Source organism: Sarcophilus harrisii, chromosome 1, assembly GCF_902635505.1.
Source record: "Sarcophilus harrisii chromosome 1, mSarHar1.11, whole genome shotgun sequence".
NCBI lineage: Eukaryota > Metazoa > Chordata > Mammalia > Dasyuromorphia > Dasyuridae > Sarcophilus > Sarcophilus harrisii.
In genome coordinates this window covers 23309890-23327373 of record NC_045426.1, presented here as the reverse complement: position 1 = coordinate 23327373, position 17484 = coordinate 23309890, and the positions used below count along the sequence as shown (strand labels likewise).

The following is a 17484-nucleotide window of genomic DNA, read 5'->3' as shown; positions in this document are numbered from 1 at the left end:
AATAATAATTTATTACTTCATTATATATTATTATATAAATAATAATGCATTACTACAATATGTATTATATAATTGTATATGGTATATTATTTCATAAAAATTATTATTTATTAACATTAATATATGTATTATACATAATTATATATTGTGTTAACAACAATAATAACAGAAGCACAAGAAGGTTGTAGTATATGGTATAAAAATTCTTTTGGTTCCTGTTTTTTGCTCAATATACTAATTTTCCTGGTGTTATGTCAGCTGCAAATTTGTTTAGGCCGCCATCTACGCAGGTAGAAAAGAAATGGCAGGATTTTGAGCCCAGAGGGAACTTAGAGTTTAGTCCACCCATTTTAAAGATGATGAAAATGAGATGTGCTGTCTGAGGTTACAGGTTTCAGACAGAGCTCTTTGTATTGTGTCTCCTCAAGACAAAAGATATTATGTATAACCTACATGAGATTGCTTGATGTCTTGAGGAAAAGAGGGAGAATAAACTTAGACTCAAAATCTTACAAAAATGAATGTTGAAAACTACATTTATATGTAACTAGAAAAATAAAATACAGTTGAGAAAAAAAAGATCAAATCTGGAGTCAAAATCCCTTTTCTGACATTGAATCCCTGTGAAACTTGGGGTCTCAGTTTCCTCACTTGTGAAATGAAGGATCTAGACTAGGTCTCCAAAGTTCTAGCTCCAAATCTATGATCCCATTAAAAAAAAATTTGCTTGTTTTTTGTGGCTTGATGAACATATTGCTCCATCACAGGGATTTTAAGGACAACATGTCTAGTTCGAACAGAGATAAATGGAATGGCTCTCTCTGATCTCCCCCATCGGAATGTAATCTCTCCCTCCTTGGTCCTTCCGTGTCCATTTTTTACCTCTTCTCATTACACATGTTCACCCTCCCCTTGTCTTATGGTTGTCTGGGTGTCTGGCTCAGCTCCCTTATGGCAGATCTGAGGACAGGAGCTCTGGCTTCTGTGTGTGTACGCCCCCCAAAGCCTGCATCGGGTCGGAGGAGACGTGCCTTCCATCCCAGATGTCTCTGCTGCTTTGGGCTTCCTTCACTCACACGGCACTTAATTTAAGAACTGATGCCTGAATGGCAAGTATGTTGACGTTAATATCCCCAAAGGGAGGACGCAGAAGTAACACAGCGTCATTGTCAACAATTAAGAAAATGAACATGACATTTAAATTGCAGATTCCTATGGTGATGGAAGCACAATATTATTACTGAATTTTTCCAGTGCACTGGCTAACTCTCTTATTGCCTGTGGCAGGAAGAATGGATATGGTGGATACGATATGCTCTTGATTTCCTCTGGGGAGTAGGAGCTCAATGAATACTTTTGATTATCTGGTATTATTCCCATTTCACAATGAGGAAACTGAGGCAGGGCAAAATTTGGCTCCCTGCCTGAAGTACACAGACTATTTATTCATCAGTTTTAAAATATCCCTTAAATGTTCATATTATTACTAAAATAATTAATAGCTGTTAACATATTCTCTCTTCAATTTGTCTACAATTTACAAAATGCCTTCAGATACATGATCCCTTTTGTTCCTCACTACAATGGTGGGGCAGTAAGCAAGAACTTGGCACAGAGTCTAGAACTCTGTAGGTGCTTAATAAGTGTTTACCGACTGACTGATGAGGCAGAAATTGGCATCCTCATTTACCAAATGGAGAAACTGAAGCTCAGCGAGATTGAATTTTCCCTCTGTGCCTATGGTTGGCATCTCAGACAAGGTGTAACAAGGGCTTTTTCTATTGAACCAGGCAGCTCCCTGAGCTCCGGAATTGCTTTCTTGTTTACCTTTTCATTGAATTTCAGAGGATCACGAGATTTTAGAGCTGGAACTGACCTCCTCTTAGGGCAGCCTATTGCACTCTGGGGGCAGCTGCCGTGGTTGGGAAGCTTTCCTGATAGCAAGCTCAAATCTCTCTTTTCTGCAATGTTCACTCACTATTCCTAACTTCTTCCCTGTGGTCTCTTTCGCTGGGACAAGCTAGAAACTATGCATCTGTGCCAGCCGGAGTATCTATGGAAACATCAATGCCAAAGTGTTTATAAATGCCAGAGGTCAGTCCCCAAAGCGGTCCCCCAACATGTTGGCAATAATGATGATGATGATCACAATAGCTGGCATTAATACAACAGTCTAAGGTTTTCAAAACACATCGTAGATTCTGTTTTGATAATAAAAACTTTAATTATTTTTGCATTTATTTTAGTTTTGCAAAGTTGATCCTCACAACAATCCTGAGAGGAAGATGTAATTGTGATCTCCAATAAAAGTTAAATGACTTGCCTAGGGTCACACAGCTAGTAAATGTCTGAGGTGAGAGGCCAAATTTTGCCCTGCCTCAGTTTCCTCATTGTGAAATGGGAATAATACCAGATAATCAAAACTTGGATCTTCTTCATTCCAGATTTAATATTCTATCCAGATATAAGAGGAAACCTAAAGAGCATCTTTTAAAACAGGGATTTTTTTTTTCTGTTTCTTGGTCTCTATATCTGTGCCTCTGCCTCTGTTTCTGTATCTCTGGTTCTCTCTATCTCTATCTGTCTCTGTGTCTCTCTGCCTATCTCTGCCTCTGTTTCTGTCTCTGTCTCTCTCTTTAACACACATACAGTCACAAGATGAAAATGTGTCTTCTTTGTTGCTTTCAAGATTCTTTTGAGATAATAAATCTATTGACAAAGGAAGGAGAAGTTGGCAGATCAAATGAAAATTGTCCTCCAAATTGAATGCTTTTGAAGTCTTTTATGTAATAAGCTAATAAAAAATAAAATAGAAATAAGCCATGCAGCTTCACCTTCCCAGATAAGAGTCAGAAACTAGTCCACATGCCTCTACTGGCATTTCTGACCCATTTGAAATCAGGAAACACTGGAAATCCCCCAAGTGAGCCCCTTTCTCTATGATTTTCTAGATCAAAGAGTTCAGATAAGCATCTGGGCTTTCTGGATCCTTAAGTGAATGAAGCCAATTAGCAATGATGGGATTGTTGCATATTTATAGCACTCTTCAGGAAGGTTACATGCAATGGAGTGTTGGAAATAGGAACATCAAAAGGGAAATCATGTCTTACATCCTGACCTGAAAACCACCACAGAACAAAGTTGATATAAGTCGAAATGTTTTTCCTCCTTAAAGGAAAGGCAATTCATTGTTTTATAATGGCTGATTCTTAAGGGAAATACAACCCCAAACTCATCGATTCAGATTTCATCCATTTCATCAGAAGGAAGGAAACAAACATTTATGAAGCACCTACTGTGTACCAGGTAGTATGCTAAGCACTTTGTGCACATTATCTCATCTGATCCTCACAAGATTCCTCTGAGATAGATAGTATCCTCATTTGACAGTTGAAGAAACTGAGGCATGTAGAGGTCACATAGCTGGTTTACGGTCTGAGGCGGGATTTGAATTCATGTCTTACTAAATCAATATTGAACACTCTAGCTCCTGTGCCACTTAGCTAACACGATTTCCATTTTACAGATGAAGAAACTGAGACTGAGAAAATCATTTGCCCAGGATCATAGTGCTAGGAAATGTCTGAATCTGGCTTTGAATTCAGGTCTTGCTGAGCTCAGATTCAATGCCCTACCCACTGCACTGTTAGCCACTGGTTTCTACCATAAATAGGCAATAAAATTCTTTAAAGATCTTTAGAATTTTCATGAACTCCCAGGGCTGAGTTATTAGCGATGAACTTAAGTTTTCAGAGGTGAATGGTTGGTAGTGACCAAACTGCCATTGAAGTTATGGTAATGAAATGGTAAATGAAATCAGAAAATTCTGCCCTGGCTGTGTGATGACATTTTACCTTGACCAAGATCTTTCTTGAGAGGCAGCATCTCTCAGTCTATAGAGAAGAGCTGTCTGACTGTCAAGGATGAAGTGATCTGGCCTCCATACTCATCCAACAATATATGAAGACCAAGGAGCATTTCTAGTCCATAATCACAGAAAGCCAACTGAGGCTGTCAGATGGGAGTTGAGATGGCCATGATCCCACAAATTACTGCGGACATTTGGCTGAAGGTCTCCTCCCCCAATGCTGCAGCTTGGGCAATGCATGCTGAGTTGCCAGATCAAAGTCACTAGTTACAAAGCAAGAGGCTAATCTGGGTAATTAGGCTAAAACTGAAATTGTGAAAAGTCTCAATTTTTTTTAGCAACATCCATCTACATACCAATAACTCTCTGTTGGCCTACTTCCGATCAAAGTGCATTTATTTTAAGAGTTAATAAAGGGGATAGGTAGATGGTTCAGTGAATAAAGCACTGGCCCTTGTGTTACAAGGACTTGAGTTCAAATCTAGCTTCAGATGTTTACTAGTTGTGTGATCCTGGGCAAGTCACTTAACCTAGATTGCCTCCCCAAAAAAAGTTAATGAAGAGGCCTCTAAAACTAAGTTTTAGTCCTAGAGTTGGGGGGATCTGGGTTCAAGCACTATCTCTTGATACATGCTGACTATATGATCATATAAGCTTTTAGTGCCGCAGCAAGTTCTCTATCACTTTAATCTGAAGAAAATCACTGACTTGTATGAGGGGAAAATCTTCATATCATTGACATCCAAACAGCTTCCTCTTTTGTCTAAACAAAAAACACTTAAAATAATAACATTATATTTCTTATATGATTATTTATTATTCAGACTTTAAAAATTCATTCAGACTGATTTTTCCTATTAGTTTGAATCTGTGAGGCTTTACTTCAGAGTTCAAAATTTCTGCATAGGGGATTTTTTGGTATCAGGACTAATGGTTGATTGTTGACCTTGATTCTCAAAGAGGTGCCAAATGCTATCACCATGTTGGGGTCGAGGTACAGGGTGTCCAGTTGTGGCTATGAGACCAAATCAAGCTCAGAAGGTTCTACTATCAGTTGAGCACAAATAGTCCATATAGCAAATGATACAAAAATTATGAAAAACATCATACATTGAAAAAGAGTTCATGAAATTCAGTCAGCATTCCACTTCTCTCCCCACTATATCTTTGTACTCCCATTTTCCATACTGGTCAACAAAGACTTAGTAAAGGCCCACGAAGTATGAGTTTATATGCTTTTCTTCCATTTTACTTTTCTAGTTTTATATTAATTTTGATCTTTGTTTTAACAAGTTGATGGCTTGATTGTACATGGTAAGCCACTTCAGGGAGAACTCTCACATCAGTAACATGTTCATTTCTGTCTTTTAAAATGGATTCAATTTCAATTTTTGGTTATGTTATTGGGGGCTCACCACATCTAGTACCTACTGATTGTCTGCCTGGAGAAAAGTATTCATTTTACATAAGGGTGATGCTTCTTTGTAGACCAAAAACCTTTGGACTCTCATTTCTTATTACTAACCCATGTTTCCTGATACACTTTATTTGCTGTCCTATTCTATGCTTACCTTTGTATCAAAAGTCACTGAGTTTCAAAGTATAAAATGATTTGATTTTTCCGCACAGTAGACTGTAAAATTCAAAATATACAGTAAAATGTGGCAATCAGCTCAGCAGGGAAGGATGGAGCCATTTTGATTTCGTCTGTGTATCCCTAGTGCCTAAGCAGACCAATATGGCAATGTATGAGTGATGGTATATTAGGTGTTAGTGCTAAAAAGAAAGATAAAAGCCATACTTCCCTATCCTCAGGAAGCATACATTCTACTCTCCTGAATATTCTACTTATAGTCTGAATATTACATTCTGTTCTATGCAATTATCAAATTTAATTCAACAAGTGATTATTCAGATACTACTATGTGCCGGGTACTACAGACAAAAATGAAACAGCTCCTGTCTTCAAAGATCTTATATTCTACTGGAGAGAAATAACCTGAGATAAGTACATATAAATCATGTACAAAAAGATATCAAGAAGGGGAGAATACTAAAGATTAGGGAAAATCAGGAAAGGCTTCCTGGGAGAGATAGAACCTGATACTTTTCCTCCTCCAAATTCTCTGCTCTAAACCATAACTCCCATAATATAGCCATAGTCTCCTGCATGGTTCTTAACCCAGTGTTTATGAACTTTTAAAAAATAGCATTTTATTATCATTGCAATCCAATGTAGTTAATTATATTTATCTAAAAACCTTATTTTGAGAAGCCTTCACCAGCTTTCCAAAGGGGTCAATGAAATAAAAATAGTTAAGAATCTTTGCTCTACGATAAATACTTATAACAATGCAGGGAGAAAATCCATGTCACTACAATCTCCCTTCTAGACTGTGTCCAAGGATGTCACTACAATCTCCCTTCTAGACTATGTCCAAGGATGAGTAGTCCAGGGGACTCAGACCTGGGACCCACTCCCCTGCTCTGTCTGCTTGGGATAGGCAGCTTTCCCATACATAGTTATCTCCTTTATAGTATAACATATACACTGTGGTCAGGAAGACAGGCAGAGTGGGCAGTGATGACACGGAAGAGCATTCCAAGGACAGAAAGACACAGAGATAATGTCCCCAGAGTAGCGGACTCTCTAGTTTTTGGCATATCACCTGACACCCCATCTCATGTGCCTTTCATTCCCTTTCTCAATTCCAGTAGAAAATTTGCCTCACAAGTCTCCTGCTAATGATGGAATCCCAAGACAGCCACCTTTCTTTCTTCAGCTTGCAATTACTCTGCACACAGAGCAAACAGCTTGTCAGGGGTAGTTATGGTAAAAGTTGAAAAAACTGTCACGCTGTTAACTGTGTTTTCTTATTGTGATGTCTGATGGCAACCGATGAAGGATCCACTGGGAAACCAAGCCAAGGATGCCTCTCTCCATTCTTAGTGCTACACTATTTTTAACCAAATCACCATTGCCTTCGGGGCGATGATACCTTTTATATGACTGTGTATTCATCCTTAAAGAAATTTCTTTTCTTTCCTTGCATATAAGACCATTTTTTTGCTTCCATTATCAGTCAAGAAACTTCCCCCACCACTTGGCTGAGCAACCAATGTCAACAATAGACTGAGTAAACTCTTTTCCCCAACATACTCTCCAGGTGATCTCATCTGTTTCCATGGAAGCAATAATCAACTCTACATAGATGATGCTGGAATCTATATATTGAATCCAAATCTCTCCTGAAGTCCCAGTTCCACATTGTCAATGATCTATAAGACTTCTCCACTTAGATGTTCCACAAATATCTTAGATTCATTTTCTTTCCTCACAATCCCAAATCTGCAATAACTCCAAATATTTTTTCTTCTAATAGGTACTCCTTCTAGTTACTTTATTCAGCACCTTTAAAAGACTCATATCCCTTCGCTCACCTTTGTTAATTATATCCAATCTATTGGCAAGTTTTGTACATTCTGCTACCATGACATGTCTCACTAATCCCATGGTCACCAGACCCTAGTTTGGACCCTCATTACCTCTATTCTGGACATTCCTGCAATTGTCTCCTAATTATTTTTGGTATCTCTCTTGTCCAGTCTATCTTCCAAAGATGACCAAATAACTTTTTTAAGGCATGAGCCTGACAATGTCACTTTTGATCACAAGAATTTAATGACTCCTTCACTCATTCCTGGATTCCCTCATTTCTACGTCTTCCTGATTCTTCAATTCTATGTCTTAGAATTTTTAGTTTCATAAAAGGAGAAGGGAAAAGGAGAAAAGCATTTATTAAGTACCTACTATATTTCAAGCACTATCTTAGGTATTTCATAAATATGACATCATTTGATTCTTTTAACAACACCTTGAAGTAGGATTATTATTATCTTCATTTTAGAGTTGAGGAAACGCAGGCATATAGTTGCAAAGTGATTTACCCCCTATATAGCAGTAGGTGAACTAGGTTGAATTTCAACTAATTTCTTTTCTTTTTTCCAGCAAGTTTACTTGATAAAGACCAAATTTCTCAAATTTATTGATAACTGAGCCAAATTTATAAAAATAAAAGTCATTCCCCCAATTGATAAATAGTCAAAGACTATGAACAGGCACATTTCAGAAGAAATCACAGTTATTAATGGTCACATAAAAGTGCTATAAATCATTATTGATTAAAGAAATGCAAATTAAAACAAGTCTGAGGTACCACTTCACACCTATCAAATTGGCTAACGTGATAGAAAAGGAAAAAGACAAATGCTGGAAGTGATGAAAAACTTTGGGACTAATGCACTGTTGGTAGAGCTGTGAATTTGTCCAACCATTCTAGAGAACAATTTGGAGCTTTGCCCAAAGAATTATAAAACTGTACATATCCTGATTCAGCAATACCACTACTATATTGAAAATAAATTAAAGAAAATAAATCAAAGGACTAAAGGGAAAAAAGATCTATATGCACAAAACTATTTGTAGCAGCTCTTTTTTTTGTGTGTGTGGTGGTAAAAGACTGAAGATGCTCATTCACTAGGGAACAACTGAGCAAGTTGTGGTATATCACTGTGATGGAATACTATTGTGCTGAGAAATGATGAGCAACATTGTTTCAGAAAAAACCTTAGATGACTTTTATGAACTGATGCAAAGTGAAGTGTGTAGGAGAACTAGGAGATTTTCACTAACTTTATTTTTCTTGTTTTTTTTTTTTTTTTCAATATGGCTAATATAGAAATGTTTTGTATGATTTTACATTAAAACACTATGGCTAAGTTTGAATGAGCAGTGACTGGAAATAGTTAATTTAACCTTTCAGATCTTCTTTTCCTGAATTAATCCCTAGATCCTTTTAAGAATTGGTTCAAGTGTTATCCATGCTCCAAGAACCTTTCTGATTTCCCAGCTACCTTCTCCCTCAATTGCTCTTTATTTGTGTGCTTTGCATATAGTTTGAATTCATCTTGTATTTATCTGGTTTACATTTATTGTGTGTACATAGAAATCAAGTGCCTACAAGGCAGAGATTTTTGTGTTTTTGTTTTTATCTCTAATGCACAAACGTAGAGACGGGTGAGAAATATTTTCTGAATAAGGAAAAGAATTCCTGTATCTTGTGTGCAGGGAGTAAAATAGATAAAAGCCAATTAGCTTGAAATTATTCAATAAAGCGACTATAGCATTTATACTTTTGAATCAGAGATTCTATTGCTATAAATATAAACTAAGGAGGACAATGAGCAAAAGAAAGGGGTTCCCTCTCGCTGTCTTTCTTATTTCTCTTTCATTTCTCCTTTCTTCCTTTCCTCTCTCCCTTTCCTTCTCCCCCTTTCATTCTTCATCTTTCTGTCTCATTCTTTCTCTTTTCTCTTTCTCTAATCCCTTTCTTTCTCTTCAACCCTCCTTCCTCTCCTCTCATTTGTTTTTCTCTCTTTCTGTACACACCATAAACACAAATTCATATGTATGTATGTGTGTGTGTGTATGTATGTATGTATATATGAAACACTTTTTGTGGTAGCAAAGAATTAGAAACAGAGTAGATGTCCATTGATTGGGGGAATGGCTAAACAAACTCATTAATAAGAATATAATGAAATATTACTATGCCGTGAGAAATAACAAATATGAGGAACCCAGACAAGCGTGAGAACACAAGCAAAATGGTGCAGAATCAATACACATAAAAATGGAAAGAAGAATCACAAATTGGATTGGAATGCTAAAAAATGATTAAGAGAAGTTTTGGTCCCAAAGAAGTGCTAGAGAAGACATCCTTCAGCTCCTTTGCAGAGGGGTTCAGATGTCTGATTCAGATATCAAGTAAGATATCTTCAATCTGTTCATTGATTTTACTGAACATTTTGGAGCACTGAACCTGGAGTCAGGAAGACCCGAGTTCAAATCCAGTCTCGGAGACTTCCTAGATCTGTTGTGCTGGGCAATTCACTTAAATTTTTTCCATCCCATTTCTTTATGTGTAAAGTAGGAGAAAAAAATAGCATCTACTTTCCAGGGCTGTTGTGAAGCTCAGCTAACACAATATTTATAAAGTGCTCTGAAATCCTTAAAATATGCTATGTAAATGTGAATACTATTATTATTCCACTGTTTCTTTTATAATTTCTTATTTATAAAGGATTGCTCTTGGGAGGAGTAGGGCATGAGGAGAGTGAAATCTATTTGAGTAAACACAGAACATTTTAAATAGATAACTAAAACTTTATATTCATGTTATACTTTACACTTTTTACAAAGTTCTTTCTTCTAGTTGGAGTTATTACTCCAATTTGACAGATGAAGGAGCTGAGGTTCACAGAAAATGAAGTGCCCTCTCTCCCAATGAGTTTACAAAATCAGTAGACCTGGGTTCAAATTCCAGATTTTTTCTATTCCTCCATATCACTAGCATTCTTCCTATTACACCAAAATGATCTGATCTCCAGGGTGCAAAGTGTTACTCACCTGGAATAAGTGGTGATTTGTAAGGCCTTTTAGTTACCATGGAAATTGAAGGGAACAAGACTTAGCTGCCAATCAGCTCTCTCTTTATTCTTTTGGACAAAAATCTGCCTCATAAAAAGGAACCTGATATATCATGTCTCCTCTAACACATTGCCAGGATGCATCAGAATTTAGGGATTTTATACAATTCTTCCTTTTAAACTTCTTTTTAACAATCCCTTTAATGTGATTCAGACTAAGATCCCAGTATTGGAATAAGAGGAAATCAAACCAATTCTGAGCAATGGCAGAATATGTATTGATTTTTCTGTGCAAGTTTTTCTATCATTATTACAAAGCCAGGAACACTATCAAGTCCATAATTGTTTATATTTCATCAAATTATCAGGTACCAGATTCCCTACCCAAGCATCCCTGCTGTTCCTGAAGACAGTACTTGATATTATAAACATTAATTTCTTTTAGGAAAGATAAAATAACTTAGAGAGATCATCAGAAACTATGGAAGATAATAGTGCCAAATTAATGTTTGGGGACCTACTATTTCCCTCAAATCTGGAAATCTGATTTTTACTTTTATATTCTTCCCAGCTATTTGGGAATCTAATATTTCTACACTGTCCACGTCATTTTATTTTCTTCTTTCTCTCCTTCCTTCTTTCTTTTGGTCTGCTAATGTGATCTTATGAATCTTCTCCCTCTATGGACCTTAATTTCTTCATCTGTAACCGAAGAGGACGAGACTTCCGAATTCATATCTAGTGATAAAATTCCATGCTGATCTGATCCGATCTAGCCTCTGCAATCAGTTAGAATATAAGCCTCTTGAGGACAGAGAGTGTTTCATTCTTAATTTGTATACCTAGCCTAACTTTCCAATTATCTCCTTTTTTCTACTTCTATTCAAATGCTACTTAGTAGAGCAGGAGGAAATCAGGAGAGAGATAAATAGGTCCAGAGAGGAGTATGTTGGTAAATATTTAACAATCAACTCTCCAGGAAAAACATACGAACACATACACATAAACCTGGATTGATTGTGTTTGCTGATTTCTGAGGTGTAAATGATACCCATTAAAATTAACAATTCAGCCTGTGTGAGTTGTTTCTAGCATACCACCGGCTCTACCATACATTTATGTTAGATACTCTCAGCTGGGCCCTCTTGTTGGGTACTGATTACGTACAAGGCCCAAAGTCATAGGAGAACAGAGTCAGCAGATTTAAGAGATGTTTTTGATCAACCTCCTCATTTCACACACAGCTGCCAAAGTTAATTTCCTAAAGCACAGATGTGACTGCGCCACTCCCTGCCTAAGAAGCTTTGATTGTCAAAAGTATATAATACAAACACCTCTGTCTGGTATTTAAATACTTCATAACTTGACTCCAACCTACTCGTCTAGTCTTCTTATATGCTACTTTATTCGTTTCTCTATGCAGCCAAACTGAGCTTTTTCAGGTTCCTCACATAATATTATACCTCTTATTTCTGTATCCCTAAGGTCTGGCTCAGTGCCTGATATACAATAGGTTCTTAATAAATGTTTACTGATTGCTGATTTAGTGATGGTAAGATGAGAAAACCAAGATCATGGAACAGAAGTGACTTTTCAAGATCACACAGGTAGTAAAATGGAATAATGCAGCCTGGTCCTCTGACCCCAAACCCTGCATTTCCAATTAGTCAAACAATTAATTGTTTTTGAAGGGGAATCTAAGCTTTTTAAGGTTGTTTACTAAGGGCTTACTATGTGCCAGATACCATGCCTGGCACAGAATAGTTACTTAACAAATTTTGCTGAATGACTATTTTGTACCTAGATACTCATAATGATTGGCAGACAGATAATCAAAATTTCCCAGGCTTCTGAGGGCCAGATCTCTTCCCTGAAGAATTCACAACAGATTTTAAAATAGAAGAGATGCCAAGATAATAAGACACTAAAAAAATCTTGAGAAAATTCGTTCATTTATTATCAGAATACAACATAGAATGGTTGTATGAAAAAAAAAAGATACTGGGGAAAGCCAAAGAGACTTCAGATACAAGCAACAAAATCCTAACACCTGAAAACATTTTGACTTCTCTGTTGTGTTCTCTAGCAAAATCTACATAGTTATTCTATTGTGGTAGAAACCAACCTATCTTCTTGCTTAGGGTATAGGCTTTGATGTCCAATAGGATTCAGTAGTTTACAAAATCAAGAAGAACTTATGTTAGGCTTTCTGAGGGTGTTATCATTTAACCCCAATTTATCATTTCTGCCATTAAATGGCTCCAAAAAGAAGGCAATTAATTCCTAATGTTATTTGTTTCCATTCAGCACTGTCCACTGGTTTTAGACTACCAGTCAGAAGAAGGAAGGAAAAATAACGTTGGTTAAGCTTGAAGGCGTTAGCTAATGTCTAAAGACAATCCTCTGAAAAGGTGTGATGTTTTATCACAGCAGTATAGATGGAAAGAGAGATTTATTGTGGTACCTAACTGCCACTTCTGTTGACGCCTTTGGAATTTTAATTAGATTATTAAAACTTTGCAAATCATTACATTAAGCCCAGACTCCCACTGCTGGCTGCCACAAGGGTACTTTTGAAATTAGAGGATCTTGGTGTCATTGCTAATGATGCATTACTGATAATAAAGTTGCAAGAAAATTCCTCCAATAAAATTCAGCTCTAAGAGAGAAGATACATTCATCTTTCCTTCTCTACCTGTAATGATCTTGGGGATAATAAGTTGGATGCAGGAAAAATAGGCAGCAGCCTAATGTGTGCTGATGAGTTTGTATGTATACAAATGTACAGAGGTATACATACATGGTTTCTCACTCTTTTTTCCTTCCTTCCTTCCTTCCTTCCTTCCTTCCTTCCTTCCTTCCTTCCTTCCTTCCTTCCTTCCTTCCTTCCTTCCTTCCTTCCTTCCTTCCTTCTTTCCTTCCTTCCTTCTTACCTCTGTCCCTCCTTCCATCCCTCTCTTCTCTTCTCTCTCTCTCTCTCTCTCTCTCTCTCTCTCTCTCTCTCTCTCTCTCTCTTTCTATATGATAGAATGATGTGGCATAGTGGATAGAGGCCCAGTAGTCTTGGAGCCAAGAAGACATAGATACCAGTCTCATTCATTGCACATATTAGCTATGTGGTCTTGGACAAGTGATTAAATCTTAACTCTCTAAAATGATAAATTGCAGAGAATGTGCTGACCTGCAATGGTGAAGGAAGTTTTCATAACAAGGAGTTCCCTATACTAAGGAAATGACAAGTTCAGTCCTTAATGATTCTATCGCTTACTATATGCCAGTCACCATGTTAGTGCTTTATAATTACCATAACATTTGATACTTACAACAACCCTGGGAGATGAGTGCCATTACTATCCCCATTTCACAGATGAGGAAATTGGGGCCTATAGAGATTAAATGACTTGCTCAGAGTCACACAACTAGTGTCCAAGGCTGGATTTGAACTCGGGTTTTCTTGACTCCAGATCTGGCTGAGCCAACTAGCTGCCCCTAGCTGCTCCTGCATATATACATGGACATATATAATATATGTATACATATTTCAGCATCCTAATGATGCTCATCAGCTGGAAAAAAAGCATAATTTGTGTGATCAACTTGATGTTTTGGCATCAGCTCCCAAAATGTCAAAGACAAATAAAGTAACTTATAAATGAGAAGAAACTTGAAAGGAGAGTATTTTTAGAACAAATGTAAGACAAATATCAGGTGTGAAGTATCTGGTACTAATAGGAATGATCTATGAACCTGGTCTGTAATTGATGAAAGAATACATTCCTGAGCAGTGACTAAAAAGAAACAAATGGTTTATTTTAGCTTGGGCCCATGGGGGAGTAACAAATGGATCTACTTTCTACCAATCAAATTGTGGTGTTAATGCCCTTAGACATCACTGAATGAAGAATTTGGGCTTACACACGTCCTCTGAAGAGTGACCCCATTCCTCTGGGCCAAAATTCCAGCCCTTCTTTTTTCCAGCCAAAGGAAGTTGAAGTATCTTACTTACCATGATGGACGACACCCTTCAATCCATGGATAATAGGATCCAGTGCTGGATTGTCCCTCTGACTGACCTACATGGAAAGGATACAAGATTGGTGAAATCTCTCCTGGCATCAGACACAACAGTCTCCATTTAATCTTCCAAACAGAGGGTGGGGGTGTGGGGAGATGTTATCAAGTAAGCTGCTTAGTTCTCACTTATATATGATGGCTTCCACCAAATGTTTGAGATTTATGATGTAATAAAATAGAGGGAGGCGAAATCCAAAGACAAAAGTTCTCAGAACACATTATAACATGAGAAACTGTTATTATTATATATACAAAAAAGAGACAGTAATCAGACCTTGCCCTCAAGGAAAATATAATAGTAACAATAACAATAATATGAGAAATATCCTAGCCTAAAAAAAACCCCTAGGATTTTTCTCCAGCTTTGTGTGTATATGTTGTGTGTTTTTATAGTTAAAGTCTTGTCAAATAAAAGTCATTGAAAAGATATCAGAATAGTCCATTATTTTCTGAATATTTTATTAACTCCTCAAGCTTTTTGCTTCATTCATTTTATGCCCACTGACTGCCTATGTCCCCCAAGGCTCCATCGTGTGCCTTCTTTTTTCTTTCTATAGCCTCTCACTTGGAGACATCATCAGCTCCCCTAGGCACAAGTATGACCTCTACTCAAATGATTCCCAGTTTTATATGTAGCCTCTGTCTCTTTCCTGGGCTCCAGTTCTTCAGCATGAACTGCCAATTAAACAATTTAAACTAGGTATTTTGTAGTCAGTCACCTTCAACTCAACATCATCGAATTAGAATTCATTAATTATCTTTCTACCTGTAACTTGCCCCTCTTCTAAATTTCCACATCACTCTTTAGGGCATCAGCATCCTCTCAATCACCTGAATTCATAATTTCGGGATCACCCTTGACTCTTTGACTCATCATTCACCTCATGAGACTTAGTTGTGAAATCTTGTCTCTATTTCCACAACATTGGTTGTGTATGTCTGGCTGTTCTCAGAGCAATCACCCTAATTCAGGTCCTCACTGCCCCTTGTCTGGACTATTATAAAAGTCTTCTAACTGACTTCAGTGGCTTTTTCAAGAGGAAAAAAAATTTTTCTCTCTGGCATTTCAACCTCCTCCCCAAATAGTTGCTTCCTCTCTTTCCAGTTTTCTCTCGATTGCCTCACTCCATGTCTCCTAAGATCCAGCAGATTACTTTACTTGCTAGTATCCCCCACACATGGAGTGATATCTCATCCCCATGTCTGGAATACTCTTTATCTCTGTCTCTTCAAATCCTTCAAATCAAACAGTATAGTTCTACAGGTTTTCCCTTCTGTAGAAGAGCTTGTTCATTCCACATAGCCGCCAGTACCTTCTATAAATTATCAGAATGCCATTTTGCACCTCAAATACACACACACACACATATCCACACACAGTCAGGCATGTGAACACACATGCTATTCCCCCCTTCTCCCCTGAGAATATAAGATCCTGAGCGGGGCAAGACTTTTCATTCATATCTTTATATGCCCAGTACTTAGCACAATATCTTGCACATAGTAGGTGCTTTCAAAATGCTGATTACTGGCTATCTCTATGAAGGTGCATCTCTCCATTTTTTTAGAAAATGGATTTTGCTGCTTTCTAGCTTTTTTCCTGAGAAATTCATATTATATATATGGAAATATGTCGTATGTTCTTTCATCTCTATGCCTTTCATTTCCCATGCTCTGCTTCCATCCGTTAATCAGATTAACACAGCCATTCCTCAAGTCTCAGTTTATGGCCACTCTTCTCCCTCAGTTTTCCTTGATTGTACTTTTGTACTTATCCAGAAGGAATCTGCCACTCTCCTAGATTCCCATCCACACCATGTCCTTCCATATTTTGCACACTTTGTATATGTTTTATTCATCTCCACAAAACAGTAGGCTTCATGAGGGCAGGGATTCTGATTCTTCATTTATTTCTGAATCTCTCTTATGTTCTATCATAGAACCATGTGCACAGTAGGTGCTCAACAAGTGTTTGGTTGAATTGTTGATAGCATGGGACTTCATAGGCTCTGAGTTTTACACAGTCACTCAATGGCTATTTCTAGTTCAACATACACTTGACCAAGTGTAAAGGATAGGGACTCGGGAGAAATATACTTAAAGCTCAGTATGATTGATTCAATCCTACAACAAAGTGTTAACTCAGTGGAATTGAAAGACAATGGTTATCTAGTTAAGCATGGTGGTTAATAGTTGTCTAGTTCAGTATGATTGATTTAATCCTAAAACAAGGTGTTAACTTAATGGAATTAAGATAATGATTCTCTAGTTTACATATACTTAGTATAATTCTACAAGTTGACACCTATTCTACAAGATTGACACCTATGATGATGTACTTGTGAGAGAGTATTTAAACTGAGGACAAAGTCAGCCACACAGATTCCATCTTTGATCAGCCTTGTGGTGGTTTTCCTGCCTCCTGCATGTCTCCACTGAAACCAAGACCCATTCCAGAGGGCCTCCAGAAAGCTAGCCCCAGGCGAAGGAGACAGACTGTGAAGGAGATAATAAAGACTTTGGACTTTATCCCTGACTATTCTTGTGGTGATTATTCTGCTGAGACCCTCCAGAAAGCTAACCAGAACATTACAACCAAGAATTCCCTCAATGATGAGATCTACTCTTGCATTGGTTATATTTTAACTACATGGACTACATATTTTAACTACAGGTTAAAATTCATTTCAGAGGGAGTACTTCTGATCTATCTCCTCTAGCTGAGTAAGAAGACATCCTAGAACACAGAGAGGATGATTGATGATGATGGTGGTGGTGGTGATGATAACCAATAGAAAATTCAGAATCGGGACTTAATGAGGCAAGGAAATGGTAGTGACTTTTTACAGCAGCAGGTTGTGAAAATGTCTCACCTAAAGAATACTTTGAAAGACACAATCAGATTGCTAGAATCAAAGAAAGGAAGTTCAGGACTGGTTATAAGTTACAAACAACAAATCCTAATACAACATTCACAGACTCCACACCATCTTTGAGAATTTAATAAATAAACTGTCAGTACTAAAGTATCATCCTAATTGAAACTATTGCCC

The 17484-nt window shown here is 37.3% G+C and overlaps 1 protein-coding gene across 2 annotated transcripts in view; it reads right to left on the bottom strand.

Moving 5' to 3' along the window:
* Positions 1-17484, bottom strand: part of PTPRG (protein tyrosine phosphatase receptor type G) — a 771239-nt gene that overhangs the window by 184458 nt on the left and 569297 nt on the right. For both annotated transcript variants that reach the window (XM_023498086.2, XM_023498087.2), the window contains exon 6: positions 14364-14430. In XM_023498086.2, the coding sequence (XP_023353854.2) occupies positions 14364-14430 (67 nt within the window). The remainder of the gene's footprint in view (positions 1-14363; positions 14431-17484) is intronic.